Source organism: Osmia bicornis, chromosome 3 (genome assembly GCF_907164935.1).
Source record: "Osmia bicornis bicornis chromosome 3, iOsmBic2.1, whole genome shotgun sequence".
NCBI lineage: Eukaryota > Metazoa > Arthropoda > Insecta > Hymenoptera > Megachilidae > Osmia > Osmia bicornis.
This window is the reverse complement of record NC_060218.1, coordinates 2,161,017-2,185,216: the sequence shown is the minus strand read 5'-3', so window position 1 is coordinate 2,185,216 and position 24,200 is coordinate 2,161,017. Positions and strand designations below refer to the sequence as shown.

The 24,200-nt window shown below is 45.6% G+C and overlaps 2 protein-coding genes across 3 annotated transcripts in view; one reads left to right on the top strand and one right to left on the bottom strand.

Moving 5' to 3' along the window:
* The first annotated feature begins 2,988 nt into the window (after positions 1-2,988).
* LOC114878168 (excitatory amino acid transporter) lies at positions 2,989-12,668 on the top strand. 2 transcript variants are annotated; one of them, XM_029191653.2, is made up of 11 exons: positions 2,989-3,459; positions 5,246-5,371; positions 5,609-5,816; positions 6,803-6,845; positions 6,942-7,195; positions 7,266-7,499; positions 9,771-9,965; positions 10,048-10,182; positions 10,346-10,454; positions 10,527-10,645; positions 10,916-12,668. In XM_029191653.2, the coding sequence occupies exons 1-11, from the start codon at positions 3,285-3,287 to the stop codon at positions 10,962-10,964; spliced, it is 1,647 nt and encodes a 548-aa protein (XP_029047486.1). In that variant the 5' UTR covers positions 2,989-3,284; the 3' UTR covers positions 10,965-12,668. The 2 variants fall into 2 exon arrangements, with proteins under 2 accessions (XP_029047486.1, XP_029047496.1); XM_029191663.2 differs by having other exon boundaries at positions 3,188-3,459; positions 10,527-10,661.
* Positions 12,669-12,831: 163 nt separating this feature from the next.
* The window catches only part of LOC114877518 (protein dachsous), a 201,639-nt gene continuing 190,270 nt past the window's right edge, over positions 12,832-24,200 (bottom strand). The window contains exons 13-17 of the mRNA XM_029190191.2: positions 21,964-22,909; positions 21,592-21,877; positions 18,620-18,916; positions 16,249-16,708; positions 12,832-16,170 (exon numbers count right to left, since the gene is read on the bottom strand). Coding sequence (XP_029046024.2) covers positions 13,842-16,170; positions 16,249-16,708; positions 18,620-18,916; positions 21,592-21,877; positions 21,964-22,909 — 4,318 coding nt within the window. The 3' untranslated portion in view covers positions 12,832-13,841. The remainder of the gene's footprint in view (positions 16,171-16,248; positions 16,709-18,619; positions 18,917-21,591; positions 21,878-21,963; positions 22,910-24,200) is intronic.

Below are 24,200 nucleotides of genomic sequence, written 5' to 3'. Positions count from 1 at the left end.
GTAAAATTGCAATATGGGACCCTGATCCTGTATTTTCTGTAAGGCTATTTAATCGGCTTCGCCGTTGCAAGCTATATGTATCAGGGATAAAGGTAAAGGAAGATTAATGGCGAAGAACAGGCAGCGTTCAAGGGTTCGTGCCTAGATCGCCTTTGTCCTCGTAATTACACCCTGTTTGTGTTCGTTAAAGCGATTTACCAGTTCGCGAGTAAACAATAGGGCATCGCGTTATGGTTCAGACGATACGAGGCAAATATGAAACAACAACGTCATTCCCTGTATCGACGTTGCTGGCTGATTATTAAATTTGGTTTGTCTGTTTGGTGTTCACTGTCGAAGGAAATTAAATTTACGATTAGATTCGTTAGAGACCAGTGATATCTCAGAGAGGTAATACACGAGCGTACGCTCGTTGCGACATTATTAAATATTTGTTTAATATACATATGCATGTAGGCGTAGTTATTTGAATCTTGAGTTGAAAAGAGAGAATTCCTGGAATTGCGGTCCAGCAATCCGATATGTCAAGTATTTTTCTTCCTACGTATGTACGTAACGTACATTCATATTTTTCAACCTAAATTGCAACGGTTTGTAAAGATTTACCAACTGACGCTGTTAAATTATTACATCAACATGTATGAAAGGTTACACTGGAAATAATTTTACAGCACTTGGAGAAAGTAAATTCGACTAAGTAAGTAAAATTGAGGTTCTACACTTCTCCGTTCGTAGCTTTAATCGGCCGATTTCTGCAAGAATACAGGTAACTCGAGTTTTTTATAACTTTCAATCAGCTGAATCTCGCGTTCCTAGGCAGTTTTTGCCACTGCTTCGTTAGAACAGTCTTGTGATCCTCATTCATGTTTTGATCCGCTTACACCTACGTAGGTAGGTACGTGTATGCGCAGTCGAACGTGACGACAATCCGATCACAAGGATTCACCTGTTCGTTTCTCCTTCTCCCGTTAGTAGCTTGCTCAATACCGCTCTCGTTTGCTCCACCTACAAATTCAATCTGTTCGTCGTTCGTTCGCTATTCCCTTCTCGTAATGAGATCCACGGATTGTCATTCATTCTTATTCTAATCTTACCTGCTTTTCCTCTATGTTCGTCATAGAGGGAAAACTAAAGGTAAAAGAAGTAGGAGAAAGGAAAAGGTGTAACGTTACCTCGAACAATCTGGATGCGAATGCGTGACCATTCCATCTTTTGTAGGAAGAAAGATGTGGAACAGGAGGATGTATACGTTCAAAGAAGCCGATAAATAAAGGCTTCTCTTATAGAAGCTGCTCTCGGTGTTACGTTCACGGTTATATATTATTTACGAGCAGGATGAGATCCAACTCCGGCATCGCTCCACCGGAACGATCTGCGACGAGGAGTTGCCTTCCATTATTCAACAACGATGACCCCCTGTCCCTCGATACCGTTCCAGTGCAGAGTTCTTCGTCAATCGTTCGTCTAATTCACGCATTTCGAGGAACATTTATCATACAAGCATGACAGGGGAACTGGCATCTAATAATAAGAGAGATTCACGTGCGAATAAGAGAAGAATCGTTTGTCAGGGGTCATGTTTGGAACGTGAACAGCACCACAGGTGTTATCGTTTAATCGAGAAGAGAAACGTGAAAAATATGACGAATAACATGAAATATAGTATGATTTTAAAATAATTGATATTAGAAGAGCGAAATATTTTCGAAATTTTATATTTCTTTTTTAATGTTAAACGCAATTGTTATGAAAAATAATAATCGCATAAATTATTGCGACAGTCTGGTGCTTCCATCTCTTGCTGCTTTCAACAATCAGCAACTCCGCCAGTAGTAAAAGCCGTTATGGTCAGACGCAAGTAGATCCTCTACGTTCTCGGTCGGACAGTTATCGGGTCGTTTCCCTGAAACTCAGCCTCGTACTACTTCGCGCTTCGTTCAATACGTACACGTTCCCAATTGCGACCAAAATATTCTGAAATTTACTCCAGAAATGATGTATTCTTTCTGATTGTTCAAGTACATTTCTATTGTTGCATTCTATTAGTCTAATCACTTTTATGAAGCGAAAGTTTTATCTCTAAACGAGAACGCTCGAGAAAAGCAGGACATTCGAGTGGAAAAATTAAACGGGCCTGGGAACAAGAGATTTCGTTTCTAGATTTCTCTCTGATTCTCTAGCAATGAAAATGCATTTTCATCCGGCAGAAGGATCCTTCGAGCTTTGAAACGTTACGTATTCCGCTCTTATTTTTTTTTTTAGGTGTCAAAGCTTTCGTCTCCCCTTTATCTCGACCCCTTTGTACTTTTCCCCTCTGACCGTTGCTCGTGATGCACGATCGAACGACAATATCATCGGTGTCAGTGCACAATCCTCGTTTCAGGCGACCGACTTAGCCACCGGAGTTCGCGCAAGCGTCATCTGCTTCTGCTGTTCAGCCTGTGAAAGCGACGAGGGGTCGTAGGGGAAAGAGGTGCGTCAGCAAATCAATACGTATATGTCCGCCAGTAACCGGCCAGTTGGGGCTCGTCCTTCGCGATAAACGCATCGAGAAATAAAACGAGCATCGAAATTCAGGCCATACACTTTCTGTTAGTAGTTTTCTCAAGTGGCTGGTAGAGTGGCTGGACGATCGATTGTTGGTCGTTCCATGAAGAAAGGACACGCGAGCTGGAGTTTTCGTGTGCATACACGAATCGACGATATCGCGACAAGGTGCAAAGTGGCAGCTCAGCGAGGTAACTGACCCTGTGCAACAGCGCGAACGTTCAGGCTGAATCAACTCGGAACACTCGAAGAGACCGGTGACCTCGACACGAACATCGATCGCCAACTTTTCTTCCAAGGAATCTTCCTACCACCTCCATCTTCGTTGTGATCGTCGTTTCTTCGTAAGCTAACGGTAGGATCCATTAGGAATCTGGTTAGCAGTGGGTATTGGAACGGGTGAAATCGCGAAACGTATACGTGTTGTATTGGATCGGTGAAAAGTCGAGTGGCAGCTGGGGACCACGATCGAGATACCGAGTTCCAGAAAAGCCGTCAGGCTATTGGGACGTCTGGTGGGAGCGCGTGATTGCTCGTTCCGCACGGATTTCCCGAAACACCCCCAAAACGGCAACCCGTCGTCGTCGTGGTGCTGCCGGGGCCCCGCCGCTAGCCGCGAGAGATCGCGAGAAGGGAGCTTGGCAGGATCGGCCGGCCGATCGCCCAGAGGATCGGCCTCCTCGTGCACGACCGGCTCCACCAGCACCACCTACGCCGCTTACTGGCGGCCCAGTGAAATGGAGGAGAAATCCTCGGCTCGGTTCTCCGACTATCTGTTCGCCAAGATGGACGGCCAGGACGTGTCGGCCTCTCAGGGTCCCCGTAAGGTGACCGCCGACACCAGGAAGTTCATCAGGGAGAATCTTCTCCTCGTGGTCACCTTATCCGGCGTGATGTTTGGCGTGTTACTTGGTAAGTACCCACCAATTTTACAATTAATATCAACGTCAACTTGTATTTATTCATCCACGCGTTGGAATATTCTGATGAACGCGTTGACCTGATTCCTTGATGAACCCATCGACGATATGCCAAGTAAATGTCAGCCGGGGTGCGTGGCGGAGCCAAAGGGAGAGGAAAGGATAACATTGCCCTCTAGCTGGACCAACTCATGAAACTTTCATGAATGTTCATTTTGAATACATGTAAATGTAGCGAAAAACTGTATAGGAGAATTTCCAGATACGTTACGTATCCTAGATAACGATTACATCGTGCCAAAAGCAGCCTACGCTTTCGTCCATTACGGGGAAGCGTGCCAAGGTCGAGTTCATCCGATACGAGCCGATCTTATTTTTCACAACAATGGTGCTGTTAAATCAATGACGAACCACGGGCAAGATAACTTTCCACTCTTTTTTCTATTGTGCTTTTTTATTGACACAACATGTCCTCCCATGTCACGTGTACAAATATCATGCACGTGTAGCTAATGACTCATTGTCAGTTATGAATGCTATTTTACGACCACGGCTTCGTAATTATGAAACGCGAGCTATTTTATAACAAGTACAACTCATTAAAAGACTGGGAAATTTTATATTTTATATTGCATTAGTTATTATTATATCAGTATCCTATGTGGTAATAGTACTTAAGCACTTATCTTTTGTAAGTAATCCAACCGTATATATGAAAACGTGCACGTAGAAAGTGCTTCCAGAAATTTCAATTTAGTGATTATGTGTTGAACGATAAGCCGCGCACCGAACGCCCCCACGGGGTGGTAGGCGCCGAATCGCAAGTGTTATTGACTCATGATTTAACCATAGACGTAATAAATATCAATCAACTAAAATTTGTATGAGAACAGGGAAAAACACATCGACAGTGACATGACACACCCTTTGCATCACTCGTTATGAAATACCGTATAGTATGTACGTCTTTCGATGACGTTCTTCCTGCTGTGTAACCATCGCGGTGAGACGATTAATTTCTTAAGGAATGATCGGTTGTCTTGAACTTGACGAACAGAGAGCATGCATGGGATAGGTTTCGCTTACGATCAACGGGAACGACCCACATTGAAATTAACGTTGGTTACGTAAAATCGGTAATCACGTTATCCCGTTAAAAGGTGTCAATGATAGGTAAGAGGTTTCCTTCAAAAGTATCATCTAATTAACGTGCCTCTACGTAGTCCAAAGGATCAATCAACCTTGAACGAACGTTTCATCTGTACAATTCAACCTTGACGTAAAGATGCGTTGAAAAGCGACCCGTTTTCAAACACGTCGAGTGCCGTCGACGTGCTTTCATTTACTGTTTCGTTCGTTCTTTCAGTCCATTTTAATTCCAACATAGTAGCTTTCCTATTATCCGAACGATAAAACGTCCTCTCGAAGGAAGTTTACGTGATGTTTTTAAATCTATGCAAATCGTTCCTATTAGTTACTCAATTATGCAACAGTTTCGACGAAAGCTTTCATCTGTTTCGCGCATACACGTCGATAAAGCAATCTCTTCTATAACTTGACCTGTTTACACCCTATTGACGATTTGATTTATTTCCTTGGAATACCCTTAAAAACTAAAAATACCCTTAATCATTTGCTTCTTCAATATAATTGAATATTGATGTGATCACATTTTAGGAGCAGGACATCTTATTGCGTCATTTGCTCGCCCTCACCTTGAATAGCTTTAAGCCTTCTAAAAGCAGCTGTTATACTTGTAATCTCATTGTTTTTTTCAGGGTTCGGTCTGCGACCCCTGAACCTCGGCGATGACGCAGTTATGTTAATCAGTTATCCTGGAGAACTGTTCATGAGGTTGTTGAAGCTAATGATCTTGCCACTGGTGATCGCCAGCCTTATATCTGGTAAACAGACAACTTTCTGTAATTAAAATAAGTAGAAAATTATTAGATTTTCGGACCCCTACAAATCAGTGTTCCGAAGGTGAGACGTTCCCCTTGTAAGGAAATAATTATAGTTCAAAGGGTCAATTTATATTTTGAGCAAGTCAGCGAAGAAAGTATTTTTATTTTATCATCATAAAAGGATATTGGCAGGAATACTTGAAGAAACTATACTGAAGAAATGCAATTAAATTTCAGGCTCTGCCAGTTTGAACGCAAGAATGAACGGTATGATCGCTGTTCGAACTTTGGTATACTTTATACTCACGTCATTGCTGAATGCTGTCCTTGGCGTTGTCCTGGTTCTACTTATTCACCCGGGTAATCCGGGAATTCGAAAATCGATGACTACTTCGCACAGCGGAAGGGCCGTCAACATCTTGGACAGCCTGCTCGATTTGGGAAGGTAGTAATCTTTTCTTATCTCTTCGAGAATCGTCGAGACATCGTATCGGTTGTTAGATATCGATTATCACATTCGTTATTTCCGTGCCTTTGCGTCGTCACGTATGACAGCAGAGTTCCGGAAATTTCCCACGATAAAAGTAGAGTCCTTTAGTCGGTCGTTGGAGAAACGCTTGACTCGTTTCACTGTGAACTAGCCGATGACAAGAATACCTGCGACAATTTGTCACGACAGCCCTGCCTGTTAGCCGATTCGATTACATTCCTCTTTTTATTCGAGAAATCGATCGAATTCGTTCTGTTACTCATTTCCATTAACCTCTCGAGGGACGAATTTATTAAGGTCGAAAGAGAAATTGATTTATGAACATTGCGAGGATAAGCGATTGTTAACGGCGTAAATGATAAATTATTTCTTCGATAACGAAATGGAACTTTTTCTCAATTTTCTTACACGTCTTATAATTTAGCTAATAGTAAGTCTTGCTATTTTTAGCACACTCGGTTTTTATTATTTCGATCGTGTTATAGATGAATCAATAACGGTTAAAGGTTTATCAACCGCTGGCTAATCGAAAAGTCTATTAATAGACGTTCGTTCGATAAGATATAAACTTAGCCCTAAAGGATTCATTGATTACTCGTCTTGCACGAAATTATTCCAAGTTTCGCGAGTCTCGAGGTAAGGATTAAGGTCACGCGAGATTCATGATCGGTGAACTTTTTTTCCAAAGAAAAGTCGAATGACACACAATCAAGACGAGAATAGAAGTTTCATCGATCGTGCGTACTTTTATTTGTACGAGCAGAAGAGGCTCGTTTGAAGCGTGTGTCCGTGGTGCATATCGTCGACTAATAGAATTATGCGCTATATCGTGAATTGCCCACGGAAGCCGTTAAATGCAGTTATCGATTAAACATTTATAAAAAAAAACAAAGAAGAAAAATATACAACGCATTTAAGTCGCACTTTCACGTCTATTACAGGAACATGTTCCCGGACAATATTTTCCAGGCAGCCTTTCAGCAGGTAAAATACTCGACGATAATTAACGATTAACCCTCGGATTAATTAACGATGTAAGGTACACCGCATTCTGACATTGAAATTCAACTTTACCAATAGGCGCACACGGTATACGTTCCAAAGACTCAGCCTTTTCGAAATCTCAGCGATTCCATGTCCAATGATGTCATGGGAGAAGTGGAGCTGATGAGAGTAACTCAATACAGAAGCGGTACGAACACCCTGGGCATAGTTTTCTTCTGTCTGGTGTTTGGCACGTTCTTGGGAACGCTTGGGGAAAAAGGCCAGATCGTGATCGACTTCTTCAAAGCTGTATTCGAAGTCATCATGCGAATGGTGTCGACTGTGATGTGGTACGTATGGTTATGGAGGTTGCGTGTTTCAATTTGACAGAGGAAATATAATTTCCATTGTGATCTACAGGATGACACCGGTTGGCATCACCTCGGTAATAGCCGGGAAAATACTCGGCGTGACCGATTTGGCTTTGGTGATGTCGCAGCTCGCTTGGTTCATCGTCACGATCGTGATCGGTGTATTTTTCTATCAGCTGGTGATCATGCAGCTGATCTATCTGGCCTTCGTGAGAAAGAACCCCTTTAAATTCTACGCCGGCCTCGCCCAGGGTACACTGACCGCCTTCGCCATGGCATCAACGTGAGTCGTCGATCTTCGAACTCAGCCCGACCTTCAGAGTACCCATAATATTATTCGTTTACCTCACATGGCCTCGGTCGTCGTCGTCGCGTCGTTACAATTTCTTTTCCTTCTCCTATGCTAAATTACACGCGATTTCCTTTAATTTTCCCATCGAACTCTTTTATTATATTTTTCTTCTAGTCAACGACGCGTCTTTCTCGTTTATGTTTTTCTATCGAAAGAAAAGTAAAGAATAGTGCAACGATACAAGAAAGACTCGAGAAACAAGTGAACGCATGATTCGAATCGATTGATAGAGACAAATGTGTTTCAGCCAGCCGAGAAGAGGCTTTGCGAGGCCGTACTCCTGTCCAACGTTCCAAAATACGATCCACTCCGTGCAGCGTTTCTCAACGTTCAATCAGATCCGTTGAAATTGTAGATTTCCAATTTATTTTCAGTTTATCGCCCGTTGTTCTAGCGTCAAGTTCGTTGTGGAACGCTGTCGAATCCTTTTTTCCCGTCGATTCCGTTCCTATTCCTTTACGGGACCTTTATGTTTTCTTGAGTGTTGCTCGCGGGGAAAGCTCTTCGTTGCCAATGAGAAAGAGAGAAAGAGAGAAAGAGAGAGAAAGGGAGAGAGGTATGCAGTTCCGGATGGCACTTAGGATGCGGATACTCCCGGTTATTAGTGATAACCACGAACTTTCGGTCAATATTCATTCCAATTTATAATGATATATAAAAAAATTTTTAAAATCGAAATTTCGATGGTACTCCATGCACTAAAATACGATGAAACGATTTGTACACGGAGAATATTGTTTAATATCCGTGTCTGTTGAACCGGAAATCAGCTGACTCCGTGTCAACTGGACTGATTATTGGCATGGAAGCCTTCGAGGGCCTTGGTTATCCGAATTTTCTGTCCTCCTGCAGCGAGAGGAAGGACAGAGGAGGAGGATAGAGGACGGAAAGAGAAAAAGGCTTTTATGCCAATCACGTTTACCATTTAAGTATTTTCCCAGAACAAGAGGAAAGCTGAAAAAAATATTGTTTGCTCGTGTCGAGCCCGCTCTTCCAGGTTTGCCGGCGTCATCCATCACTGGCCAGAAGCCCCGAGCTACGATCATTTTCTTTCTCTGACTATGTTCATTACCGTGGATCACGCGAAGCAACGATCATTTTTTCAGTTTATCCATCAGCATTTCATTCGGCATCTTCAATATCCTTTACCTACCTCGGTGTTTCCTGGAACTTTATTCCCTTCCTAATTCGTCCCTTCTCATCTTGCAACTTCGTTCCCTTCGATGCATCTTGGGACAGAGAAGCATTCGTCCAGTAACGAATTCGATGAGCGTGACTTCGAACCTTTTTTTCTACGGTTTATTCACGTTATAGTTAAAGCTCGATCATCAGAGAAACGAGGTCTGAACGAAGATAATACCAACAATAGTACCTACTAATTACAGTTGTAACCGTATCACGAGCGTACCTATAGCGTGAACGAAACCATCCCGTCCTATCATCGCGGCGGTCAAGATCGCAAACGTCCTGAACCATCAATATTCTAATTCAACTTATTTTCTATGTGGATATTAACTTTTTCCAGAAGAGAGGTTCTGACTGAGAGAAACCGCTCTCAGTGTAACTGAACAGAGACTGTATGAATATCATGATGATGTATTAGAACACGCGCTGCACGCGGCCTTTTGCAGGTGGTTCAGAGACCGAGGGTGGCCTTGGTAAGTAATCGATGGCCGCACACATGAAGATACATACGATTGTCTGTTGCAGGAGCTTAAAAAAAAAAAAGATTTAAAAAAAAAAAACACACGACCAGGAGACGGGATGGACGGAGTTTGTCTGCAATGAGAATATTCGACGATTAACCCTGGTTGATTTTCAGTTCGTCTTCGCGGTCATTCTGGTTTATTATTAGTCTCTTGAGCCCTCTCTGTTCATTGCAATTTGTAATCGCCGGACGCTCTATCAATCGACCATAACGCGTACCCTCAACCTTTTGTCGTCTTGCATCCTATTCGCGCCCGATGGATTCGTGCTCATCCGTTTCATTGCCATATTGCCCTTCAGAAGCATCATTCACGACCATGCAACAGTTACGAGATCTCTCGAGAATTAATGACACATGATTTTACACCAGAATGACCCTTTCTTCGTGGACACCGGCCAACGCAGCGCGTCAACGAGAACCGAATTCTCTTTTCTTTTCTTTTTGTCACTCGACGCAAGCACTGCCGGAACTATTTCTAACGCAACTTTGTACAGGGCTGCCGCGCTTCCGGTCACGTTCCGCCTGATGACGGACAAGCTCAGGATCGATCCTCGAGTGACCAGATTCGTTCTACCGATCGGCTGCAACATTAACATGGACGGGACGGCGCTGTTCGTCGCCGTAGCCAGTATATTCATCGCTCAGATGCACGGTATCGTATTGGGCTTTGGTGAAATTATAACGGTCATGTAAGCATACTTCTCTCTTTCACTTTGCATCTGTGTCCTGTAGTTTATCGATTTAATGCTAATTCAAGCATTCCTTCTCAAGTTTAACCTCGACCGCGGCGTCCGTCTCATCGGCGTCAGTTCCGAGCGCAGCCCTTGTTCTTCTGCTTGTCGTGTTAAGCGCCATCGACGCTCCAGTTTATAACGTTTCTCTCTTGTTCACCATCGACTGGTTCGTGTAAGTATAGCCCTACTAATCCATCCAGCTTTCGTTTAGCCACCAGTGAACTAGGCCATCGACCCAGTTGGCAGCATCGCTCTAAATCCCCTTAATCTGCCCGCTGTTAAATTTATTTCCGTTCGAAAATATTATATCTCTTCCACGATCGTAACGATTATAGGGATCGTATACGTACCACCAACAACATGCTGGGAGATTGTTACGCAGCTGCCGTGGTTGAACAGTTGTCGAAAAAGGAACTGATGGCATTGGACGCAGCAGCCTACCAGGTATTTCCAGGCGTTTCATTCACAATAGAATTCCTAACGAAGCTGAATGTAATTGAGATTCATAATTTTCAGTCAGAGACCGTTCTACCAACCACTATCGCGAATGGATGCATTTCCGCGAATAGGGTACCCGATCCTGACACCATCGTCGTCGAAATGCAAGACGACACGAGGATAGCCGGCGTCGCCAAGTAAACAAGCTTGTTGGTAGGGCTAGGCTATCACTTTGTACGATCAAAACGATCGCGTACATTCGCTCTGGTTCATTTGCTACGTCCATTAACTCTGCTTCGCTACTCGCGGCACATTTACCGATGATTTGTGATGGTCTCCCTATCACTGCATCAACGACCAAACGCGATTCATTCATCTTTGTATCTCTTCATTCCGCTTCTCGAAAGCACTGCTTCGATCCGACGGTAATTCGGGCAGCTCCCTTCAATCAGTTCCTCTCGTTTCAGCATCAGCGTGTTGCAGATACCTAGGAGCGTGACCGAAGAGACGGTTTGACTAGCGGTTCATCCCGATCTTTAGTTTAGTTGCGAACACCATCGACTACAATACGTTCAACGGGGATCAATGATACATCGTGTCGCGTGATCGCATCGCGCCTCATTTTATCGTCTTGCGGCAAACTTTACGCGTTTCCAGACGAATAACGAGGTCAACAAACGTATCAAAACGTGAAGTCAATATCAAAGGGGGTGCAATTATCGTGTTTCAGTGCTATTTACCCTTTCGCTGCGGGAAGCAAACGTTATTTCACTGATCGTTCGTTGTCAATAGAGAAGATTAATACTAAATTTTAGTTCAGCTTAACGAGGGCGCACAGCGAAAGGGTTGAAACGTAGCAATAACGAGACCGTTTTTGAGCTTTTGTAGCGGCTTGTTCGAGCAACCAACGATCGCACTCCGTAATACCAATGATCGCGTGAAACAGCGTCGAACGTGGTGCCTTATTTTATTGCGGCTGTTTTCTAAACGGCCGCTCTGAAAGTAGAAGAAAAGCCCCTTTAATTTGTCGAGTGTAAAACAACGTTCGCTCATTGCCCAGCTTGAGAGAAAAAAGAAAAAAATATATCACGTTTGACGACCGATCGTTTGTACTGCCACGATTATATTTTCTACGATTGACAACTTGACCGTGTAATCAATCTCGCGAGACGTTTCAGAACCGTTTTCATCTGTTTTCATTGAAATTCTAATCATGGCAATGGGCGAAACGTTGTACGGCACCACGATCACTTTTGCGGCGTACGTCCCATACCTAACATCGAATCTCGAGTGTTAGCAATCACACGGATGATTACCAAAGAAGAAGAAAAAAAAAAAAAAAGAAAAAAAGAAACACAGTGTTAAGCAAAAGATTGTATGCCACACTTTGCGTTATAATAGGGACACGTAGATTTTAGGAACGTTGTGATATCAATTGAAACCTGTAAAGTTGTCGTTCAACACTACCAGATCGTAGACCGAGAATATGGAAACAATACCTATATATTATATATATGTAGCTTCCTTTAGTCTCTTTTTCGTACGGAATTTCAACTTTTTGGACCATCGACGAACGTAAATCGGTGCACAGAATCTCTTTGAAAGAAGGAAATTTCTCGTCGTCCGATGCGACACTTTGACGAGGATAGTGTATTTGCAGCTCTGTGCACTTCTTGACTAGCCTTGATCCATACGTGGGGTTCGTTTATAACCCGAATACACGGTTCTCGATTTCGTAACAAAGATCCGATGATCACGAACGAGATAAAGAAAAAATATATCTAGCGCTCGTCAACGAGCTGTCTCAAGACTGGACATGCCATTTGAATTACTAACTGTAAACGTTATAGAAGAATTTTCAAGAGAATCTACTAATTTTAGACCTTAGGAACGTAGGTCGATACGTGTTCTCTCGTAGAGACTGTTTAAATGTACAAATTAACTGGATAAAATAGTGCTTCGTAGATACAGTTATTTGTTCCTTGTCCGTACGAGGAACACGCGCTACTTTCGTTACGAAAAGCATTTTCGATCAATCGAGTTCTCGCATCCTCATCGCTGTTTTCGTTTAATAATCTTGCTTCTTACAACCATCGACACATTTCACATTTTACGTTCGAATAGCAAACAAGATGGCGCTTTTTCGGTTTTCTAGCATAGCGGTGGTGAAGGGAGTATAGAGAAAGAATTTATCAAAATACATCAAAGACTACGTGTGAATATACTTGTAAGGCTCAATGTGTTGTATAACAAGATGCAGATTTATACAAAAACCGTATGTGTCGTTTTTTCCAATGCTCCTCTATGTTTTATAAGTTAGTTTCTGTTTGGTATTCGCTTCAGAAGACGGGCGACAGGAAGCACGACGAGGATTTCCTAAAAAATTCATTTATTTAAGATCCACCGTTAGGCGAATCCCTGGCTCACAGGGGAGTCTTTGTACAAAGAGTTCGTTTTTATACAAAATATGACAATATCTATCCTCTAACATTTATGCGCATGTACCTGGCAGAAGTATCGTCTTCCTTAACATCGAGATTCCACGCGAAAGACGAACACGGAAGGTAGACAAATTATATGGAGACGGTTTAAAAGTGGTGGAGATGCGCGATCACGAATATCGGAATGATCAGTTCGCTCGTGACGCCGCATTTTGAACCGATGATACTTACCCTGCTCGTGAAAACGATCGAACGACACGTTCCGTTCTCTAAACAACATTATACATCACTGTACACAGGCGAGTTTTACCGAGCACGGCACGAAACATCGAGTTACTTTACGATAAGACAGTCTATCCTTTTGATTATAAGACGCGATCGTTGCTTCTTTCTGTTCGTTCGTTAGATAAATATGTACAGGATTACTTAAAAACTACGCGCCCGCGTTGGCACCTCCTATTTACAAGGACTTCGAGTATTTTTTCGGTTATCGATCGACCGACGATCGAAACGGCAAGTGACAGTCGTATCGTACAAAAAGAAAAATAAAAAAACGGAAGGAATAAAGTATAAAGAAATAATATCGACGCAATCGCCTCTTTTCCGCAGACTTCGATTACGCTCTATTCGTTAGGGTTATTGCGGGACGACTTGGTTATCTACAATAAATTTTCTTCGATTCTAACAGCGTAAAAGAGGCGTTTGTCTATCACGAGAAGAGTTAAAAAGTTAGTTCTTTGCACCTTGGCGCCTTCGAGAATCCCGTCGAAGGTCAGTCAGCTTAGAGTCTCTATTTTATACACGCTACACGCTGAAATCACACAAAATCGAATTTATCCTAACGCGCGGACAGTACATTTTCTAAAGAATCGCGCGTGATCTTCTCTGGCTATCGATTACACGCGACTAATACTAACACCTGACGCGATCAAACGATCGCTTTAAAGTACCTTCAAATCCTCAGTTCGGCGTCGGTAACTGGAATACCCCTATTCACGTTTTGACCGGACCTCTGGGTGGTAGGTGGCACCAAAGGACTGATACTTGGACTTCTAGTGGCAAGAGGAGACAAGGACGGGGAGAAACTCGGACTGAGGGCGGCAGAGGGGAAGGTGGAAGCGTCATGACTGATCGGAGACCTAGGAAGGATACCCCTTGCCAACGCTGGAGCCGCCAAAGATCTAGGAGCAACGGAAGTGAGCAACGGGGGAGGTGGTGCTTTATGTACAGACTTGGTCTTGCCGCTGCTTCCCGAGTTTCCGCTTTGGACGCTAGCAGCGTCGTCCTTTAACCTGGCTATTTCGCTAAATACGTGAGCCAGAGGTTGGTAATGGGGGCCCCAGTCGAGCAGGTAGTCCCAGTTGTAGGAACCCGTCAGCTCCTCTTCGCTGTGCACGATGGAGCTCAAGGAACCGTTCATGGACGGACCACCAGGCACTTCCAAACCGGACATGGGCCTGCCTGGTTCGCCTATCTTGCCGTAAATTAAAGTAGCGATGTCCGCTTCGGTAGCAGCCTCGTCTTCGAACAGGTGCAGGCTATCGAGTGGCAGAGCTTCGGGAGGCCTTCTCGGTGTACCAGCCGGGGGATCGACGATTCCTAACCTGGCCAAGTATTCTTGAGTATTGTGCACCGACAAATCGCTGGCTGAATCCCCTGTCTGTTGACCTTCGTTGATCATTCGAATTTCTTCGTCCTCTCCGTCGTCCTCGGCCGAACCTCTACCGGACGAGCCGGATTGATCGCTGCCAGACAATTCGGAAGTAGCTTGCTGCTGTCCAGACTGACCGGAGGTACCGTACGGTGGTATCTCGTCGTACTTTGGAGGAGCAAACTGACAGGTCGCGGTACCACCTGCCCCGTTTCCGTTTCCCGAACCTCCGTTTCCCGCTGTACCGACCCCGCCTACGTTTCTAATAGGAATAGTGTCGAAAGCGCTTGGGTCTACGTAGCTATTGGATGCAGTCGCGTTGCTCTCTCCGTTCAGACCGGGTTTCGTCCCGGGTTTCTTGTGTCTTCGATTTCGAAGATGAAGGTATAGGAAAATGGCACCGAATGCAATCACCAGGAGAAGTAGAGCGATCAGAAGACCCAAAGCCCAGTCGGCGAGACCTCCATTCGCAGCGACAGCCATGTTAGAGTTAATGTCCGAGGGGTTTGCCAACGCGGTAGCTCCTCTAGCTTCGTTCACGTCGCTGTCGTCCGTCAGAGTGATCTCCACCACGGTCATGTTTGACAGTGAGCCCTGTCTTCCTGAACTGGCACTGACCACCAGCCTCGACGACTCTTCCACGTCCATGTCGATGTGCACCAGCTTCTGTTTGACGATCAACGCGCCGGTGGTGCGGTTCAGTTTGAAATAGGGGTGCTGCGAGGTTAACTGGTAAACCACCCGACCATCCGGTCCTTTGTCACGGTCCGTCGCTGTGACATGACCGATCACCGTACCGGGCAACACCTGAGCACCACTTTTTATTCCGAATCTGTACATTCGTTCGGTAAATTGAGGATAAAATTCGTCCCTCGATTCGATTTCCACTCTGACCCTGACGGCAGCCGTTCGACCACCCGTGTCCGTGGCTCTCAGGGTAAACGCGTATCTGTTTCGTAGTTCGTAATCGAAAACTGCTCGCGTGGTGACCGTGCCGGATTTCCCGTCGACCGCGAACAGCTTCCAACTGTCGTCGATGTCGGAGAAACCTGTCGCCGCGGCGGACACGATCGAATAGTTGAGAGATCCAAAGATACCGCGATCCAAGTCCGAGGCTCGAGCGGAGAAGACGGTCGTCCCGATTGGTTCGTTCTCCCCAACGAATTCTAGGTATTCGGAAACTGGGAACTTTGGCGAATTGTCGTTGACGTCTTCGAGATGGATTCGTAGCCTCGCCAGAGCACAGAGAGGAGAAATTGGATCGCTGTCGCACGCCATCACCACAAGATTGTGAACGTCCGGTTCGAGATCGCAATCCAACGTGGCGTTTACCAGTACCGCGCCTGTAGTTTTCTCCACGCGAAAGAGACCACCGTCGTTTCCAGAAGTAATCTCGTAAACTAAATTTGCTGCTTCTGTACCAGCTAGGTCGTCGTCTTTGGCTCGCAATGTCGCCACGATCGTTCCACGAACCGCGTTTTCCTTGATGGACACTTGATGAAGCTCCTCCAGGAAATGAGGATAATTATCGTTTACGTCCTCCACCGTGACGATTACCGTGATAGGTTCGTCTCCTACCAACGATCCGGTGGTCATATTCTCGTTCTTGGAACCCAGCCGCAAGACGTATCTGAAAAATTCGTTACGATTTAAAGATCGGAACATTTCGATTCATTTTCTACGCATTATCGAATCAAATCTCCCTTACCTGTCCTTCGTTTCTCTGTCGAGCGTTTTGGAGAGCATCAATTTTCCTCTGGACACCTCGAATGTGCCACTGTCATCGCCAGCCACGATCGCACCGTCCAACAGGTCCACGTCGGACAGTCTCATCAAGGTAGTTCCCTTCGACGCGTTTTCTTTCACCGTGATCTTGTACTCTTTCTCGGGCAACGTGCTCTTCAGGCTGCTTAATCGTACGACAACCGAGCAGACCGAGGATGCCGGTGGTTTACCGTAATCTTCCGCCACGATGGCCAGCTCCACCTCTTTCGGCAACGGTCTCGGTATCGCGGTACGATTAACCGTCAGTACACCGGTCATCGGATGCACCGAGAAACCTTTGGTAGCTTTCTGCAGATAATATCGTACTCGGCTGTTGTCCTCCGTGAGGTCGTCGTCGGTCGCGTTCACCGTCAGAATCTCTTGCAGTTCGCCCCGACCACCCTCTGCAAGAAACAAAACTGAAACGTGAGAAAAAATGCAAAGACCTGAGAGTTTCTCTTGCGGAAAAAGATAAAAAAAATTGGAGCATTCTCGAGGTTGAAGTGGTAAAAGTCGATTTGGTCGGTTCGAAAGAAAAGCAAAAAGCAGAGTGCGTACTCGAAAAGTACTCGGGACAAAGATCGAGGGATCAGAGGCGTGAGGTCAAGTACCCTTTGCCTCTTTTTGTCGGAGCCACGTCCTCGAGCAGTACCACCACCATCGGTTCTTTCTTTTCTCGGTAAAGAAGGAGGATAAGCCGTCCTGACATCGGGCTGAACGGAAGTATGAAATAATAACCAGTTATATAAATCGCTCGAGCGAGCCGTGGGGGCCAGTGCGGAGACGGGGCCAGGTCTGGGCGCACAAAAATCATTTCGATGCGTTTCAAATCGTCGGATAACTCGGCATTAATGTGCCAAGCTCCGACCTAAAACGAAGAGGGAAGACAAAGAGAGAAAGAGAGAGAGGTAAACAGAAGGGCGGAGAGGAGGAGAAACTGAAATAAAGCTTGGCGAACGTATGTGCAGCCCTTTGGGGATGTCCGAGGTGAGGAGGTAGGACGATACCACGGTGAAGGGAGGGGGATCGGGGGATCTTAACCGAGAAGTGACAGGTACTCTATAATTATTGCGAGCTGCGTATGACCGTGCAGTGTGCGTGCTCGTATCGTGCCTCCATAGCGGCACCAATTCCTCTTGCCTCTTTCTTACCTCTGCTTTCACCCTTTCTTTCGTTAATCCCTTCTCCGCCTTTCCAAAATATATCCTACTTTCCTTGGACAGCTTAATACGATTTTGGTAATCGCCAGATTAACTCGTCCTCCTTGGATTGCTCATCGCCATATAAACGATCCATTATTTTTGCCCAAAAGAAATTGAATATAGCCTTGGAAAGAAACGATCTTAACCCACCCAGCAGGCGTAGACGTTATCGAACTAATTTTCAACGGGGTGGAGCGTTGCGAGGAACACAGGAGGTACATCCAAAGGTAGGATCCCTTTTGAGAAAAGTGCAACAAACCGTGTTGCGAAAACTCTGAAGGCTATCGTTCGAGCGTCAAGTATCTTTTCCCGAATCCTGTCTGGTTTGCAACCCTATTCACGGAATGAACGGAACGTAGCGAAGGTAAAAAGGAAGGGAAAAGAAAGAGATGCAAATTCCGCGAGGTAGTCGCCGTGGGAGCTCCTCTACCCCACCCCTTTTCAACTCTTTCCACGTCCACCTCCTGCCAATCCAGCCTCCCCTGTCACCCCTCTTCCGCCCACCCAAATGCACCATTAGGCGCGGGCCTATGTATTTTTAATAAGTTTCGAGAGTCTTCGAAGCCGGCGATCTCGGCCGGCGGTTGCAGGCGAAGGCGGCTTTTCGGCTGCCTGGCAAACGGTGTCCTCGCGTTTATTTATGTGCGAGGCGTTCGCAATTCTCCTCGCCCTCCCCGTCACCCGCCCCTCGTGCCATCGCTGCTGCCATTCCTTTTCTTTCTCTTTCCCTTTATTCCTTCGCTCCCTTCAGCATTCGAGCAGCTAGCTTTTCATCGACCCCCTACCCAACCCCTTCCCACTCATCCGCCACTCTTTTTCATCCTTTACGTTCCTTCGATCCTTCTTCAGCCCCTTTATTCCCTTCTAGTCGCATCTCTTTCCCGCGCTTTATCTCCTCGCGGTGTCAATTCGAGTTTGGAACACGGCCAACAGGACAACGCGTGTCTACTAAAAACCAGTTTTTAAACTCGCGTTTATTTCGCGCGAAGGGACGCGGTCCCGGGACCACCGTTCCTCTTTCTTCTTCTTCTTCTTCTTCTTCTCTCCTGCGTTGCGATTACTTTCACCGTCTTGGTCTATTTAACATTTTGCTACGAGAGCAAGTATACTCACCAGGTAAAGTGGCGATGTAAGCGGACTGTTGGAATTGAGGAGCGTTGTCGTTGAGATCCGTGACACGAACCACCAGGTTGGTCGTCGTTTCGTGAATACCATCGCTGGCGATCACTTGAAGACTATACTCGGACCGTGTTTCGGCATCCAAACGTCTACGAAGAACCACCTTGCCACCGTACTTGTCGATACTGAATGGTCCCGGGCTGGTCACATTGCCGAATCGATAGGTCAGAGCCGGAGAACTGTCGACGTCGTTCGCCGTGATGGTCGTCAGAACCGTACCAACCGCTGTACCTGAATCAGAATGCGTTTCGTATTAATTCAAGGTGTAATAGAAAGTGTAGTATTATAATTTTCATTGACAAGTAACCTCATTCGATCGAAAGAAGGATACGTTAGGTCTTGACGAACCGTTTAATCGCAAGATTGAACGACAGAGACGGTTCATCGTCTGCAACAATGCCAGACACCGTTGTTACTGATGAATGGCATCATTATACAAGCCACCCGTTCGCCTTCGTCTTTTTATTCTTGGCCAAAAGCCACTTTGTCACAGGTAGACGATCGTTCGTGATACGTATATAGAGCGAGGAGGAGTTCTTCCGCGAACTTAAAGACACTTCGAGGGAGTCGCGTTTAAAATGCATTGAATCCCTACTATCGGCCCGTTTTATCTTGCTCGCGTTAAGGAGAGGCCAAGCGAATCCCCTGGAAGATTCGGCGGTTCATCGTAGAGCGATAATCTCGAGCGTGCCGAGGGCAAATTACGAAAGGAACTGAGAAAGAATTGTCTTTTCCAGAGGCTGTTCTATATTTAGCATTTCATGCATGGTATTTATCAATAAAGCTTTTATACCCTCCTGTGCCATTTTCGTGCACATTTCCTATATCCGAGGGGCGATTATAGTTTGATACGCAACACCTGCACGGATATAAAAGAATTATTCCGAGACGCGTTCGAATGGCCCGAGGACTAGCTGGCACGCGGCTGCGTCCGCTCGTAAATTTCACGACTGATCGTTAAAGTCGTACCACTCGGTTTCGAGAACGACTGCGAACTCGCTCGATTTGAACTCTTGCAGCGCGGTTAGCGTTGTTCCAACTCGATAAGCTTTGCCTATACTAGCTTAACGTTCACGACAGTTACTTCTACGATCTCCACATTCCAACGAAACTATCTTGTAATCGAGGATGCGAACGTTGACCAACGCGAAATAATAAATTCTCATCGGAATCCAGTGGATCTCTGTAAGTTATATCGCGGTAATTCTGATTACCGGAGGTCCCTGATGTTCGCGGTAGTTGGCGTCTGTAGAACACGAACACGATGTCGGCGATGTGCTCCTTGTACGGAAAATCCACTCGTCGGTGGTCTACCATTGTTTCGATTTCTCGTGTCAGTGCCAGTTTCGGAACCGATTCGATCGATGCTGTCGATTAAAATCCTCCTTTGGATGCTAGCGGACACCACGGCTAAGGGGAAGGAAGGCCCTTCAGGAACAAAGGCGTGGTCTATCGAACATTGCCGAACCGCACCTCTCGTTTTAGGCCGAACGATAATTATATACGCCACGTCCAGCGGGATAATTAAAAACAATTACCGTGCGCGTTCGCTAAAATATGAGCGGTCGCGAACTCGGGATCGTTTTTCAGCCAGACACGAAATCGTTCCTTCGAACTCTCGCCGATACCAGTTACCGTTTTAAAACGGGGTCATAGCTACCTAAGGTATTAGGTTTATTAAAAATAAAGCGACCACCTGATGGGAGTTGCCGCGAGTACAAGTATTAACCCGTGTGAATTTTCACGCGACGAGTTAACTCGTTAGGTTAAACGGCGCGAATCGATGATCCCATTACTCGGTTACGAGCGATATTTCATAAGGAACTAGGTGAAACGGCTCGTAAAGAGCTCGATCGAGCGTCGTTTGAACGATCCTCGAAACGATAAGTCGACGCGACGGCGCTTCGGTTGAAAAGGCTGGCGCGCTTTTGCTCGCCACGCTACGCGACGACGCTGTTAAATAAATTCTATCGAGCGCTGCATCGCGAATAGAAGCGGTAGTAGCCTCGTTTGCACCGAGCCGAAGTTTTATGGTGATACAAATTAGATAGCGATCTCGCGTTACTCTCTTGGCGCTCGAGTACGCGGCCTTTCGTGTTGAACGTTCGTAGAAGTTTTATAATAAGAACGAAAAGAAGAAGAAGAAGAAGAAGATGACCACGGGGGAGAGAAGATAAAGAAAAAGAAGAAGAAGAAGAAGAAGTTAAGAAGACACGCGGCAACATCGTAGTTATAATGAAACGAAATTCGTAATTTAAATTAAACGAACAAGACCGAGCACGATAATCGTATCGATACTCGACGAATTATTCTCTTTTTTTTTTTCTCCTTTTCCAGGAAAATTTCTTTATTTTTCTTCGGGTTCTTTAACGTCTTCATCGATTCTGCGGTAGCAGCACGAGACTGGCGCTTGCGCGTCAAACTCGAGGCCACCTTTGCTCGCTGCCGTTCCATTCAATCGTACCTGTCAATGGGGAACAATATGAAACGGAGAAGGATAAGCAGCGAGCAGGAAGGCGAAGAAAAGAGACGGCGAGGCAGCCGAACCCTGGCGTTTTGCAGCCTCGCCTAAGTTATGCAGATTGTTCCGAACAGTTGGACTTTAATACCGGCATAAATCCTTTGCCACTTAACTTTATACTTCGAGAGTAGCGTGCACTCCCGCCTCGACTATTCACGCTTATACCTTTCTCTTTCGCTCTTACTTTTACCTTTTCCTTCTTTCTTTTCTTCTTCAACCGTCCCTTCTTTCCATCCTTGCCACACAGAGACGACTTTTTGTCAGTTTATCATCACGGAACTTTTGACAAATCGATGCCTTTTTACGAGAGACTTTATTGATCGATTAACATACCGCGGTGTAGGCATAATTGGCAAAAAAAAAACAAAAAAATGACAGCGCTTACCTTCGGAAGCTGAGACGATGCTGTGCTCCGGAAAAGTCGGCTGATTATCGTTGATATCGATCACTCGGATGCTGAGGGCGGCCGTACCGGTTAACTGAGGATTTCCTTGATCCGTCGCAATGATCGTCAGTCTATATTTTTCACGGATCTCGCGATCGAGAACTATGTTCGTCTGAACTATACCGCTGTACGGCGGACTTATGGTGAACGCGTTGTCTGGATTGCCGTCGACGATATGATAGAGAATTCTACTGTTCATTCCTTGATCAGCATCGCTAGCTGAAAGCTGCATAAATCCACACGAAAATCTTAGTACGGATAATAGTATATTAAGTGAAAAGAATAACAAATTAGACAATATTATTTTTTTACCTTGACAACAAAGTCTCCTTTGACATTGCCTTCCAACACGGTAGCAGAGTACTGGGTCTGAGTGAAAACCGGTGGATTGTCGTTCACGTCGGACACCCTGACGACCACCTTTACGTACGCCTCCAAATGATCCGGACCACTGGTTCTAGCAGCTACTGTAAGCACGTGCTTCGAGCTCTCCCTAGGTTTCTCCTTGGACTGTTGTCCCTCCAAGGACCTTCCCCACGAGTTCGTACGACCGTCCTCCCCTTGTTCTTCCGTCGGTTTCACCGTCAAATCGGTCCACAGCTCGGCGTCCAACCTTGTAGGATCGTTTACCCGTAACAGTCCGGTATCCTCGTCGATGGAGAACGTTCCAAACTCGTTTCCCGATCCAAACGAATACGAAACGTGTTGTCGCCGGCCATCCGATCGAACGGCAGTCACTTGAAGCACTTCGGTACCAGCCGCAGAATTTTCCTGAACGACGACTTCGTACGTTTCGTTTTGGAACTTCAAAACCGGTGTCAAATCGGCAAGATCTCCGACTTGCAGTTCGATCAGTCCTCGAGTGCTCTTCGGTGGATTCCCCTTGTCTCTGGCCAATACCTCCAAGTGATACGTCTTGCCGTTATCCTGCGACAAGGATAACGCCGCAGTCACCGCACCCGTGTTAGGGTGAATCCTGAATTTTGGCTTCTCTTGCTCGTGCAGAAAGGAGTAGATGATTTCTCCGTTCGCCCCTTCGTCCGCGTCCGTGGCTACTACTCGAAGAATGTTCTTCTCCGGTTGGGTGCCGATCGACACATGGGCGCGAAAAGGGTGTTCCGCGAAAACTGGGGCGTTGTCGTTCACGTCGCTTATTCGAATCTCAACAGGGATCGACGTACTTTTAGCGTCGTACTTGCCACTGTCCGTGGCCACGACCACGAAGTTGTAGGTGCTTTGGCGTTCTCGATCCAAGGGGCTGCAGAAGATTCAGTAATTGTATCGAGTATTCGATTAAGAGACGATAGAAGTTTTATTCGTAACATCTAGCGTCGGTCGATAGACGATTGTTGTTCGAATCGGTAGAGCGGGCCGGATTTAAGCAAAATGTGCCGGCGAGTAGCTTGTTTGTGTGACGGAAGCCTTAATCGCGCACGGCGATCTTGTGTAATCCACGTCCGCCATTACCATAACTCTGCGGATCCTCCACACCGACTCACCGAGCGCCGTTTCGCGTTTTAAATCGCACGAAAGCCGGAGGGAGGTAGCCTTGCATTTTCGCCGTAACCACGGAGAGAATTTAGCATCCCCGTCGCAGTGAGCTATACGCCTGGAGAAATCGCTGTATCGACTTAGCGCACCCGACTTACGTTCCCCCGCTTCCGGATTTCTACGCCTCTGCATTTGAATAGTTTCACGACCGTTTCATTTTCTTTTTTTTTTTTTCTTATTCAACTCCTTTGCCTGACTCCGTGCCGCTAACCGGGCACAGGGACACAAGCTTTCTCGTTCGAACAACGTCTTTATCGGTTAATTCTAATCTAATTATACTATCACGGCAAATTTTTCGCTCGGCTACGAATGCATAATTTGTTCCCATTCAATCGAGCGGCTGCTTAACGAGCGACATTCAATCGCATGAGAATTTTTTCTATCGTTCGCGATCGGATAAAGCAAATCGATGGTAATTTATCGAACCGGTAAACATTGTCTTTATTAGCGGCTTGCTAGCGAAAAGTCACGCGATCTTTGCGAGCTCCCGATTAGCGGTACGAAAGAACCGTGCTCGATAATTTACGCTTTCGAGATCGGAATCAACTAGAATAGTTCAAATTACCCACTTCGCTTTATTACCGTGCATTACAAGAGATTTTCCGTGACTTTTATTGCACCACGTGAAAGTGTCCCCGAGACTTTTATGCGGTAATGTACGTATCTACGTGCGTGTAATAAGCCTTAACGAGCGTGGAATAATACGGAATCACGTGAAATGATCGCGACTAATTGCAATTGAACTGAGGCTACTGTTGCCGATTTTACTTTTACGATCATACTATCTGCACTATTTTCATTTACTAAAGTATATATAGCGTCGATGGAAACATTGTGAAAAGAAATACTCGTCCATTAATAAAAAGGTAACGCTTGACGATCTCCAGGTGGTCTTGAACCAGGTGATCTGTTCGCACAGTCAACGACAATAACAACAATAACAACAGCAACAACGAGACACGAGTGTACGAGTCGAGGAGATAAAGGAGCGAGGAGCA